At 42.4% G+C, this 13,940-nt stretch overlaps 1 protein-coding gene across 1 annotated transcript in view; it reads right to left on the reverse strand.

Annotated features, from left to right (window-relative positions):
- LOC311133204 (prokineticin receptor 2-like) overlaps positions 1–13,431 on the reverse strand; it is a gene marked incomplete at both ends in the record, with an annotated part of 30,241 nt that extends 16,810 nt beyond the window's left edge. Inside the window, one exon of the mRNA XM_084166679.1 lies at positions 12,962–13,431. Within this exon, the coding sequence (XP_084022805.1) occupies positions 12,962–13,431 (470 nt within the window). The remainder of the gene's footprint in view (positions 1–12,961) is intronic.
- Between the last annotated feature and the right edge of the window lie 509 nt (positions 13,432–13,940).

Genomic DNA, 13,940 nt, shown 5'->3' on the forward strand with positions numbered 1-13,940 from the left:
GAACATCCCCACAGCATGATGCTGCCACCACCATGCTTCACCGTAGGGATGGTGCCAAGTTTCCACCAGTCGTGACGCTTGGCATTCAGACCAAAGAGTTCAATCTTGGTTTCATAAGACCAGAGAATCTTGTTTCTCATGGTCTGAGAGTCTTTTAGGTGCCTTTTGGCAAACTCCTTTTACTGAGGAGTGGCTTCCGTCTGGCCACTCTACCATAAAGGGCTGATTGGTGGAGTGCTGCAGAGATGGTTGTCATTCTGGAAGATTCTCCCATCTCCACAGAGGAACTCTGGAGCTCTGTATGAGTGACCATCGGGTTCTTGGTCACCTCCCTGACCAAGGCCCTTCTCCCCCGATTGCTATGTTTGGCCGGGTGGCCAGCTCTAGGAAGAGTCTTGGTGGTTCAAACTTCTTCCATTTATGAATGATGGAGGCCACTGTGGGGACCATCAATGCTGCAGACATTTTTTGGCACCCTTCCCCAGATCTGTGCCTTGACACAATCCTGTCTTGGAGCTATATACGGACAATTCCTTCGACTCATGGCTTGGTTTTTGCTCTGACATGCACTGTCAACTGTGGGACTTTATATAGACAGGTGTGTGCCTTTCCAAATCATGTCCAATCAATTGAATTTACCACAGGGGGACATCTCAAGGTTGACCAATGGAAACAAGATGCACATGAGCTCAATTTCGAGACTCATAGCAAAGGGTCTGAATATTTATGTAAATAAGGTATTTCTGTTTTTTATTTTTAATACATTTGCAAACATTTCTAAAAACCTTTTTTCGCTTCATCATTATAGGGTATTGACTGTAGATTAATGAGGGAAATGTTTAATTCAATCTATTTTAGAATGAGGCTGTAATGTAACAATGCACTGTATACTCAGTGCCATCAGAAAGTATTCATACCCCTTGACTTATTCCACATTTTGTTGTGTTACAGCCTGAATTCAAAAATATTCTTTAGTTCTCACCATCTGCAAACAATACCCCATGATTACAAAGTGAAAACAGGTTTTTTGATTATTTTCTCAATTATATACATTGAGGGAAAAAAGTATTTGATCCCCTGCTGATTTTGTACGTTTGCCCACTGACAAAGACATGATCAGTCTATAATTTTAATGGTAGGTTTATTTCAACAGTGATAGACAGAATAACAACAAAATAATCCAGAAAAACGCATGTCAAAAATGTTATAAATTGATTAGCATTTTAATGAGGGAAATACGTATTTGACCCCTCTGCAAAACATGACTTAGTACTTGGTGGCAAAACCCTTGTTGGCAATCACAGAGGTCAGACGTTTCTTGTAGTTGGCCACCAGGTTTGCACACATCTCAGGAGGGACTTTGTCCCACTCCTCTTTGCAGATCTTCTCCAAGTCATTAAGGTTTCGAGGCTGACGTTTGGCAACTCGAACCTTCAGCTCCCTCCACAGATTTACTATAGGATTAAGGTCTGGAGACTGGCTAGGCCACTCCAGGACCTTAATGTGCTTCTTCTTGAGCCACTCCTTTGTTGCCTTGGCCATGTGTTTTGGGTCATTGTCATGCTGGAATACCCATCCACAACCCATTTGCAATGCCCTGGCTGATGGAAGGAGGTTCTCACCCAAGATTTGACGGTACATGGCCCTGTCCATCTTCCCTTGTCTTGTCCCCTTAGCAGAAAAACACCCCCAAAGCATAATGTTTCCACCTCCATGTTTGACGGTGGGGATGGTGTTCTTTGGGTCATAGGCAGCATTCCTCCTCCTCCAAACACGGCGAGTTGAGTTGATGCCAAAGAGCTCGATTTTGGTCTCATCTGACCACAACACTTTCACCCAGTTCTCTGAATCATTCAGACGTTCATTGGCAAACTTCAGACGGGCCTTTATATATGCTTTCTTGAGCAGGGGGACCTTGCGGGCGCTGCAGGATTTCAGTCCTTCACAGCGTAGTGTGTTACCAATTGTTTTCTTGGTGACTATGGTCCCAGCTGCCTTGAGATCATTGACAAGATCCTCCTGTGTAGTTCTGGGCTGATTCCTCACCGTTCTCATGATCATTGCAACTCCACGAGGTGAGATCTTGCATGGAGCCCCAGGCTGAGGGAGATTGACAGTTATTTTGTGTTTCTTCCATTTGCGAATAGTCGCACCAACTTTTGTCACCTTCACACCAAGCTGCTTGGCGATGGTCTTGTAGCCCATTCTAGCCTTGTGTAGGTCTACAATCTTGTCCCTGACATCCTTGGAGAGCTCTTTGGTCTTGGCCATGGTGGAAAGTTTGGAATCTGATTGATTGATTGCTTATGTGGACAGGTGTCTTTTATACAGGTATCAAGCTGAGATTAGGAGCACTCCCTTTAAGAGTGTGCTCCTAATCTCAGCTCATTACCTTTATAGAAGACACCTGGGAGCCAGAAATCTTTCTGATTGAGAGGGGGTCAAATACTTATTTCCCTCATTAAAATGCAAATCAATTTATAACATTTTTGACATGCGTTTTTCTGGATTTTTTTGTTGTTATTCTTTCTCTCACTGTTCAAATAAACCTACCATTAAAATTATAGACTGATCATTTATTTGTCAGTGGGCAAACGTACAAAATCAGCAGGGGATCAAATACTTTTTACCCTCACTGTAAGTATTCACACCCCTGAGTCAATACATGTTAGTATCACCTTTGGCAGCGATTAATGCTGTGAGTTTTTCTGGGTAAGTCTGTAAAAGCTTTGCACACCTGGATTGTACAATATTTGCACATTTTTCTTTTAAAAATTCTTCAAGATCTGTCAAGTTGGTTGTTTATCATTGCTAGACAGCCATTTGCAAGCCAGTTTAAATCAAAACTGTATCTAGGCCACACAGGAACATTCAATGTTGTCTTGGTAAGCATCTCCAATTCATAAATAGCTAAATGATCCATAGTATGACCATCTTAAAACAATTTCACTCCACAAATAATTAATTCAAGGTTTTATTTACTAGACTAAATAAGTTGGAACATTAGTTAGTTAACCTCTAAAAGTCTAAGACTTTGGGGGGAGGGGTTTCAACTAAGCTTACATATGGAATTGTTTTAAGATGGTTATACCATTAATCATTTAGCTATTTGGTTTGGAAATTTAGGTATGAAAAAAGAAAAAATATATATATATATATATATATTTAATTTGGCCTTTACTACTATAACTCATAGAAACACATTGAATAACACATTCTACATTATTTTAAAAAGACAGTAAATAAAAGAAATCGTAAGGAATAAGGTTTTCAAGTGTCTGTCCTCTATCTAGGAGATAAGAAAGCTCAGGAAATATTCAACTCCTTATTTCTGTTGGCACAAAACTACCTCTATACGTCCTTTCATTTGTATGGGTTACCTTCTGACAATTCCCGTGACACTTGTGGGGGTTGTAGAGCAAACAGAGAACTACATCATGTTCATGGGAGTCTCCCCTTTTCACAGTGGTAGCCCAAACCTTAGCCCAAACTGTTCGGACGCTACAGACGTTTTCGTAAGAAAGACCAATTTTTTGGATGTCTAAAAAAATATATTTCTAGCTTAAACTGATAGATTTTGATGGGGATTTTTTCATTATGTTACTTAGATTGATTCACGGGTGCGTCAACAGACTCTTACTAACAACACAATATAAACAGGGTACAATGGGGTACAACACAGTCTCCACAGGTCAGTATAAATTAACTTCCATACTCAACTCGGGCAAATACAGAACACATTTACAGGACCTTTGAGAATAGTATGATCTTATTCATTGAAAGAGAAAATGTGATAAGATTACGTCAACATAGGCTTTCGTAACCGTGAACTCTAGAGTTCCCCAACCAGGAATAGACATGAACTAGGCTATCGATTAGCATCTGATGTGGACAGTGCCGGGACAATATTGACCAGGGGTTTGTAAATTAGACCTGCCGTCTTACAACACTCAATGACTTCCACCACTTTATACACACTTTCAGAGGAAATTAATATTGCAATGGGGTAATTTACTTGTACGTCGATGTTGCTTGCCAAGTAGGATTCCGTTAGGATAGGACGGAGCCGAAAAGGGCGTGTTGTCCAAGACTCTCTCTCTTTCCCTCTCAGTTCTTAGTCCAGGAAAGAAAAGTCTATGTGAGCTCTTCCATGCAGTGAATTATTCCTCTACTCCCATTCGGGATGGATTTCGAACTCAGTCAGTCTCGAATGCAAACAGTGCATTCCTGCAGGACCACCTCTGGAATGATTGCTTCGGAATGAGTAGGATAGGTTTTTGTCAGTCATTGTTTGGTTTCCAAGGAGAATTAGGTCATTCGTTCCTCATGGTGTGGCCACACCTCAAATAAACTTGATGTCACGTCTGTTTACAAGTTCTGTCATTTATAGGGATACTCAAAGAGGGCGGGCCGATTAGGCCGGACAGGGCGTCACGGGACCACCCCGTGGATTCTGAGAATTCAGTGCAGTCATGTCCCTTAAGATAAATCTGAGATGTTCTCATAAGTGTTCACTGAATGTTTCTACTGTACAGAAAACAGTTCAACAGTCCGTAGGATTAAATATGTAGGTTGTAGGTTATAAAATACACACATTCCATGTTAAAGCAAATACACGTTATACCCTTTTTAATTACAAATTCATACATATACAGTACCAGTCAAAAGTTTGGACACACCTACTCATTCAAGGGTTTTTCTTTATTTTGACTATTTTCCACATTGTAGAATAATAGTGAAGACATCAAAACTATGAAATAACACATATGGAATCATGTAGTAACCAAAAAAGTGTTAAACAAATCAAATTATATATTATATTTCAGATTAAGTAGCCACCCTTTGCCTTGATGACAGCTTTGCACACTCTTGGCATTCTCTCAACCAGCTTCATAAGGAATACTTTTCCAACAGTCTTGAAGGAGTTTCCACATATGCTGAGCACTTGTTGGCTGCTTTTCCTTCACTCTACGGTCCAACTCATCCCAAACCATCTCAATTGAGTTGAGGTTGGGTGATTGTGGAGGCCAGGTCATCTGATGCAGCACTCCATCACTCTCCTTCTTGGTCAAATAGCCCTTACACAGCCTGGAGGTGTGTTTTGGGTCATTGTCCTGTTGAAAAACAAATTATAGTCCCACTAAGCGCAAACCAGATGGGATGGCATACCGTTGCAGAATGCTGTGGTAGCCATGCTGGTTAAGTGTGCCTTGAATTCGAAATAAATCACCAACAGCGTCACCAGCAAAGCACCCCACACCCTCACACCTCCTCCTCCATGCTTCACGGTGGGAACCACACATGCAGAGATCCGTTCACCTACTCTGCGTCTCACAAAGACACGTGGTTGGAACCAAAAATCTCAAAATTGGACTCATCAGACCAAAGGACTATGGTCCATTGCTTGTGTTTCTTTGCCCAAGCAAGTCTCTTCTTATTATTGGTATCCTTTAGTAGTGGTTTCTTTGCAGCAATTTCACCATGAAGGCCTGATTCACGCAGTCTCCTCTGAACAGTTGATGTTGAGATGTGTCTGTTACTTGAACTCTGTGAAGCATTTATTTGGGCTGCAATCTGAGAAGCAGTTAACTCTAATGAATGTATCCTCTGCAGCAGAGGTAACTCTGGGTCTTCCTTTCCTGTGGCGGTCCTCATGAGAGCCAGTTTCATCATAGCGCTTGATGGTTTTTGCGACTGCACTTGAAGAAATCTTCAAAGTTCTTGACATTTTCCAGATTGACTGACCTTCATGTCTTAAAGCAATGATGGACTGTCGTTTCTCTTTGCTTATTTGAGCTACTCTTGCCATAATATGGACTTGGTCTTTTACCAAATACGGCTATCTTCTGTATAACCCCCTACCTTGTCACAACACAAATGATTGGCTCAAACGCATTAAGATGGAAAGAAATTCCACAAATTAACTTTTAACATGGCACACCTGTTAATTGAAATGCATTCCAGGTGACTACCTCAAGAAGCTGGTTGAGAGAATGCCAAGAGTGTGCAAAGCTGTTATCAAGGCAAAGGGTGGCTACATTGAAGAATCTCAAATATAAAATATATTTTGATTTGTTTAACACTTTTTTAGTTACTACATGATTCCATATGTGTTATTTCATAGTTCTGATGTCTTCACTATTATTCTACAATGCAGAAAATAATAAAAATAAAGAAAAACCCTGGAATGAGTAGGTGTGTCCAAACTTTTGACTGGTACTGTATATATTACAGTACGCTTCAAGTTATACTAACATGTCATGAGTCCTCCAGTTAGATAAAGTATATTGTTCAGAAAACGTGTTTAATTGTCACTGGGCTGTATTGGCGCCATTTTCCTATGTTACAAAAGTAAAATCTCCTGACTTCTCTTCCCCCGGAATACACATGCAGATCAGAAGACGGACTGCTGATTTGCAGAATGCTTCTGTTTTCCGTCTCCTGACCCTACCTCAGAGTCGTAAAAGGAAAAAGGGAGCTGTCATTTGACTTTTCAACGTTTTTTTCACTTCATTGTTCAAAATGACAGCGCTGAAGTGAACGCAACATGTAAAGTGTTGGTCCCATGTTTCATGAGCTGAAATAAAAGATCCTAGACATTTTCCATAAGCAAAAAAAGCTGATATATCTAAAATCTGTGCACAAATTTGTTTACATCGCTGTTAGTGAGTATTTCTCCTTTGCCAATATAATTCATTCTTCTTACAGCTGTGGCATGTCAAGAAGATAATTAAACAGCATGATCACTACACAGGTGCACCTTGTGCTGTGGATAATAAAAGGCCACTCTAAAATATGCAGTGTTGTCACAACACAATGCCACATATGTCTCACGTTTTGAGGGAGCGTGCAATTGGCATGCTGACTGCAGGAATGTCTACCAGAGCTGTTGCCAGAGAGTTGAATGTTAATTTCTCTACCATAAGCTGCCTAAAACGTTGTTTGAGAGAATTTGGAGGTATGTCCAACCGGCCTCACAACCGCAGACCACATATAACCACGCCTGCTGGCCTCCACATTCAACTTCTTCTCCTGCAGGATCGTCTGAGACCAGCCACCCGGACAGCTGATGAAGCTGTGAGCATGCACAACCGAAGAATTTCTGCACAAACTGTCAGAAACCGTCTCAGATAAGCTCATCTGTGTGCTCGTCGTCTCACCAGGATATTGACCTGACTGCAGTTTGGTGCCGTAACCGACTTCACTGGGCAAATGCTCACCTTCAATGGCCACGGGCACGCTGGAGAAGTGGGTTATGGTTAGGATTGCGGTTATGGTTAGGGTTAGGGAGCAAATAGTCCAGGTAGCCTTCTGATTAGTTGTTCAGGAGTCTTATGGCTTGGGGGTAGAAGTTGTTAAGAAGACTTTTGGACCTAGATGTGGCGCTCCGGTACCGCTTGCCATGTGGTAGCAGAGAGAACAGTCTATGACTAGGGTGGCTGGAGTCTTTGACAATTTTTAGGGCCTTCCTCTGACACCGCCTGGTATAGAGTTCCTGGATGGCAGGAAGCTTAGTCCCAGTGATGTACTGGGCCGTACGCACTACCCTCTGTGGTGCCTTATGGTCAGAGCCTGAGCAGTTGCCATACCAGGCAGTGATGCAAAGAGTCAGGATGCTCTCGAAGGTGCAGCTGTAGAACTTTTTGAGGATCTGAGGACCCATGCCAAATCTTTTCAGTCTCCTGAGGGGGAATAGGCTTTGTCGTGCCCTATTCACAATGGTCTTAGTGTGTTTGGACCATGGTAGTTCGTTGGTGATGTGGACACCAAGGAACTTGAAGCTATCAACCTGCTCCACTACAGCCCCGTCGATGAGAGTGGGGTAATGCTCGGTCCTCTTTTTCCTGTAGTCCACAATCATCACCTTTTTCTTGATCGCGTTGAGGGGGAGGTTGTTATCTTGGCACCACATGGCCAGGTCTCTGATCTCCTCCCTATGGGCTGTGTCATTGTTGTCGGTGATCAAGCCTACCACTGTTGTGTTGTTGGCAATCTTAATGATGGTGTTGGAGTCGTGCCTGGCCATGCAGTCATGGGTGAACAGGGAGTACAGGAGGGGACTGAGCACGCACCCCTGAGGGGCCCCCGTGTTGTGGATCAGCATGGCAGATGTGTTGTTACCTACCCTTACCATCTGGGGGTGGCCCGTCAGGAAGTCCAGGTTCCAGTTGCAGTGGGAAGTGTTTACTCCCAGGATCCTTAGCTTAGTGATGAGCTTTGAGGGCACTATGGTGTTGAACGCTGAGCTGTAGTCAATTAATAGCATTCTCACGTAGGTGTTCCTTTTGCCCAGGTGGGAAAGGGCAGTGTGGAGTGCAACAGAGATTGCATCATCTGTGGTATGCAAATTGGAGTGGGTCTAGGGTTTCTGGGATAATGATGTTGATGTGAGCCATGAATTGCCTTTCAAAGCACTTCATGGCTACAGATTTGGGTGCTACCGCCAGCTGTATGGTATCCATGTCGTCGTTCAGCCACAACTCTGTGAAACATAAGATAATACAGTTTTTAATGTCCCGTTGGTAGGATATCCGTGATCGTAGTTCGTCTATTTTGTTATCCAATAATTGTACGTTGGCTAATTGGACTGATGGTAGAGGCAGATTACCCACTCGCCGTCGGATCCTTACAAGTCACCCCGACCTACGTCCCCGATATCTCTGTCTCTTTCTCATGCGAATGACAGGGATTTGGGCCTTGTCAGGTGTCTGAAGAAAATCCTTTGTGTCCGACTCATTAAGGAAAAGATCTTCGTCCAGTATGAGGTGAGCAATCACTGTCCTGACATGCAGAAGCTCTTTTCGGTCATAAGAGACGGTGGCAGAAATATTAAGTACAAATAACGCGAAAACACACACACAATAGCACAATTGGTTAGGAGCCCGTAAAACGTCAGCCATCTCCTCCGACGCCATTTGCTAAATAGTTGTTTGCATTTTTGCATTGACAATGATTCTCACTTCTGTAACAATCAGACAGCCTACTTTGTGTGGGTTTTGAAATACTTTCTGAATATTGTCCTCTGGTCTTATTTTGGATAAGTTTGAAAGAAAATTGGGAAGGTAATAATTTGTCATACGGTAAATAGTTGTTTGGATTTTCTGAATCAGAAATGCCTTAAACTGTTGTTTTGGTGTATCCTCTCACGAAGGTATGGAGATAGTGACTACCGATGGTATCTATGTGCATGGAAGGAATAATACAAGAACAGTGTGAACCACACCCCCCCTAACCGGCGGAAGAAATGGCGTTCACTATGGCCCTGTCCTGCACCACTTCTACTGAGACCTGAGTCCGAGCCAGCCACCTGTGTACTAGCGACGTGAGCGAGGCATTAGTCCTGAGACCGTGCATGTGGAGTGAGCATGGAGAGAGATCACGTTCAAACTCCTCTTATGCTGCTGGTGCACTGGTGGGAAAATTGACTTGACAGAATAGACTGTACAGAATGGTGGTGGAGGCTCAGGTGAGAGATTCGTGTGCTTGGGAAAATGTGATTATCCCCCAGATATTGAAATCGGACATTATCAAGGACCATCAACTGTGACAGGCATTGCCTGTAAATTGATTTAGGGTTGCCCTAAACTGTTTATTTGTGGCATCAGGTTGATTTTGGAGGTCTACACACTGGGACATTTATGGTAATTTAGGTAAAAAATGCATTGAGATACCGATCTGTCATTAACATGCCACTCGCAACTGTAAAACAGTTGTCTATATATTTTCCCTGTCTGTAAATGTACATTCTAACTGTGTCGGTGTGTGATAAGTTGAAGGTCTTGAATTCGAGTGATAGACTCAACGTAAAGCATGAAGGACTGTCATTCTAAAATTGGGTTGGATAATTTATCAACTGTTTTAATTATGATTTGAAAAGGAGAGAAAGAGAGAGAGCATGGCCCATAAGCTGTGAGGAGAGCACAAAGTGAGGGGAGGGTGCGCTGCTCGAATGTATTTATTGAGTCTAGGGAGGGTTTTCCTCCCTTGAAACCTTATCTTTTAGTGTCCTCCGAAAGGAAGGTTATTAACCAACTAGATGATAGCTTGGGCCAACCATGAGGGGGTACTTGATAGTAGGGGTTTTGTTTTACCATATAATCAGAATCCTAATGTTAAAGCGCATAAATACATATGGCTTGCTGGAGGATACAGTAGAATTAATTACGTACAAGGCTCATAGTCTGTGCCTTGCTTCGACATCCGAGGATGAGGATGAAGGAGACTGGCATGGAGACTACCATCCCATTGGCATAGAACAGAACAGATGGACGGTTCTTACCCCAATCTTATTCAAGGGTGGTGTGAAATTTTTAAACGTATTTTCTCTCTTCCCTGTTCAAGTCAATATGTTTTCTAGGTATCGTGGAACATGAGAGTGATCATCGTTCCAGAGGTGGGATTGTTGGAAATTGACTAATTGGCTTGATTAGATTAAGCACAGTGATACATTAAGTTGTTGTATAAATACAAACTATCTGACATTGTATTCCCATGTGAACTTTGTTGTGCTTTTAAATGGTTGAAAACACAATGATAACACATTTAGATGACAACTAAACCAAAAATCAGACATTTTTGTTGTTGTGATATCACGTTGGGAATTCAACAAACCTCTGGTTGTATTTGAGAGTTGGTGAATAAAGGTTGAACTCTCATTGATCAATGTCTTTACCAAATATTACCCAAATTTCCACATAAAAATTACGTGTTGTGTCCCTTAGGGTTATCTGCTGTTTTTGTTCTTTATAGACTTGAACACCTCAGCCAGAACAATCAAATCCAGTACCTACTGTAGCCAGAACATGCAAGAGACTATGAATATAGACACAAGCCATTAACATGAAGAAAATGTAATACTCATATCCAGAAGTATGGAAAAGTTATTCTCTCATTATTGATACAGTTTTAGACTTAAAATAAAAAAATTTTAAGCATGTACAGTGAGGGAAAAAAGTATTTGATCCCCTTCTGATTTTCTACGTTTGCCCACTGACAAAGAAATTATCAGTCTATAATTTTAATGGTAGGTTTATTTGAACAGTGAGAGACAGAATAACAACAACAAAAATCCAGAAAAACGCATGTCAAAAATGTTATAAATTGATTTGCATTTTAATGAGGGAAATAAGTATTTGACCCCTCTGCAAAACATGACTTAGTACTTGGTGGCAAAACCCTTGTTGGCAATCAAAGAGGTCAGACGTTTCTTCTAGTTGGCCACCAGGTTTGCACACATCTCAGGAGGGATTTTGTTCCACTCCTCTTTGCAGATATTCTTCAAGTCATTAAGGATTCGAGGCTGACGTTTGGCAACTCGAACCTTCAGCTCCCTCCACAGATTTTCTATGGGATTAAGGTCTGGAGACTGGCTAGGCCACTCCAGGAAATTAATGTGCTTCTTCTTGAGCCACTCCTTTGTTGCCTTGGCTGTGTGTTTTGGGTCATTGTCATGCTGGAATACCCATCCACCACCCATTTTCAATGCCCTGGCTGAGGGAAGGAGGTTCTCACCCAAGATTTGACGGTACATGGCCCCGTCCATCGTCCCTTTGATGCGGTGAAGTTGACCTGTCCCTTTAGCAGAAAAACACCTCCAAAGCATAATGTTTCCACCTCCATGTTTGACGGTGGGGATGGTGTTCTTGGGGTCATAGGCAGCATTCCTCCTCCTCATCTGACCACAACACTTTCACCCAGTTCTCCTCTGAATCATTCAGATGTTCATTGGCAAACTTCAGACGGCCCTGTATATGTGCTTTCTTGATGAGGGGGACCTTGCGGGCGCTGCAGGATTTCAGTCCTTCACGGCATAGTGTGTTACCAATTGTTTTCTTGGTGACTATGGTCCCAGCTGCCTTGAGATCATTGACAATATCCTCCTGTGTAGTTCTGGGCTGATTCCTCACCGTTCTCATGGTCATTGCAACTCCACGAGGTGAGATCTTGCATGGAGTCCCAGGCCGAGGGAGATTGACAGTTAGTTTGTGTTTCTTCCATTTGCGAATAATCGCACCAACTGTTGTCACCTTCTCACCAAGTTGCTTGGCGATGGTCTTGTAGCCCATTCCAGCCTTGTGTAGGTCTACAATCTTGTCGCTGACATCCTTGGAGAGCACTTTGGTCTTGGCCATGGTGGAGAGTTTGGAATCTGATTAATTGATTGCTTCTGTGGACAGGTGTCTTTTATACAGGTAACAAACTGAGATTAGGAGCACTCCCTTTAAGAGTTTGCTCCTAATCTCAGCTCGTTACCTGTATAAAAGATACCTGGGAGCTAAAAGTCTTTCTGATTGAGAGGGGGTCAAATATTTATTTCCCTCATTAAAATGCAAATCAATTTATAACATTTTTGACATGTGTTTTTCTGGATTTTGTTGTTGTTATTCTGTCTCTCACTGTTCAAATAAACCTACCATTACAATTATAGACTGATCATTTCTTTGTCAGTGGGCAAACATACAAAATCAGCAGGGGATCAAATACTTTTTTCCCTCACTGTAAAAGATGAGAGACAGGTCTTTTCGATGAGTGAATGAAGAAAACATCTGTTGAGTCCCGCCTTAGATTCTATACGGCATGCTGATCTTTTATTAATGACCTGTTCCAATAGCTTACTTTATTCCTCTTTTTTTGTTTGTTTTGAAATGATTTGACAGGTGGAAGCAGTATGTAAGAAACTCCATCAAACCAACCTATTTCTTTTTCAGGTCAGTGTGACAAAGGAAGGAAGACACGTACAGGGGACAATTTATAGATAGTGACACAGACTTTGATGGTAGACCCTGCTGAGTTCCTTATTGATTGCTATAAGGCTGACTTGTGTACCAATAACACAAGGGGTCAAGATGGCCTCAACAAAATAAAACTGTGCAAGGCAATTACTGGACACACACACATACACACACACAAACTAACATGCCTGTCATTGAAAGACACCAATAGAAGGGGATGAGGCACCCACCTGTCTGCAGCGATAGCCAGCAGTGCGTTAGTGGACACGTAGAGAGACACAGTCCTGAGGTAGTTGTCTGAGGCACACAGCACCAGGCCATGGTCCCAGGACAGCTGCTTCACCACATAGTAATCCACCAGGAACGGGCAACACACATCTGACACTATGAAGTCTGATATAGCCAGGTTAGCTATGAGTAGGTTAGTGATGTTACGCAGCTTCTTGTACCGTGCCAAAGTAGCTATAAACAGGAAGTTGCCAACACCGCAGACGAGCATAATGCAGATGAGCACCACGGAGATGACAATGGTGGCAACGAAGAAGGCTGTGCCCTGCGTGGTGTCGGGCATCTCGTTGACGGGAACACCATAGTCCGTGTCGTAGTTATCCATAAATGGGTCAAGCTCGCTTCCGCCCTGCACGTGGTCACGGGTCTCAGCGTACACCTCCGCTGGGTGGCTGATGTTGGGATCTCCCATGGTGAATTCCCAAGAAGTTGTTTTTATTTGTGTCTACTTCATAAGTTATGTCAGTGTCTTCCAGGAACCATTTCATAAGGTGTTTGGGTCATGGTGTAAGTGTCTTGCAGGAACCATGCAGGTGTATGATGGAGGGTCTTTTGGAGTGAAGAGAAGATCCCACTTGTCACTCAGACAGCAAAGAGAACATCTTCACCTGGAACACAGTTGTTCTCAACTTAGCATGACTCACACAGAGACCAGAGAATGTTCATGAAGATTAATGAAATATACATTTCAGAATTGAACATGCTGGCTGTATCAAATAAGCATGAAAAAAAATGTCATCTTGTGTATGTTTTCTGCTCATAGTTTTATTATTAGTCAATGACACAGATTCATGCCCCCAGACTTCTCTTTATCCAAGTCAAACCCTGGGTTAATGACCTAATGTTACAGTTGAAATCTGAAGTTTACATACACATACCACAAATTTCTTGTTAACAAAGTATCGTTTTGGCAAGTCGGTT

The sequence above is a fragment of the Coregonus lavaretus genome, assembly GCF_964263955.1.
Source record: "Coregonus lavaretus genome assembly, chromosome: 1".
Classification (NCBI taxonomy): domain Eukaryota; kingdom Metazoa; phylum Chordata; class Actinopteri; order Salmoniformes; family Salmonidae; genus Coregonus; species Coregonus lavaretus.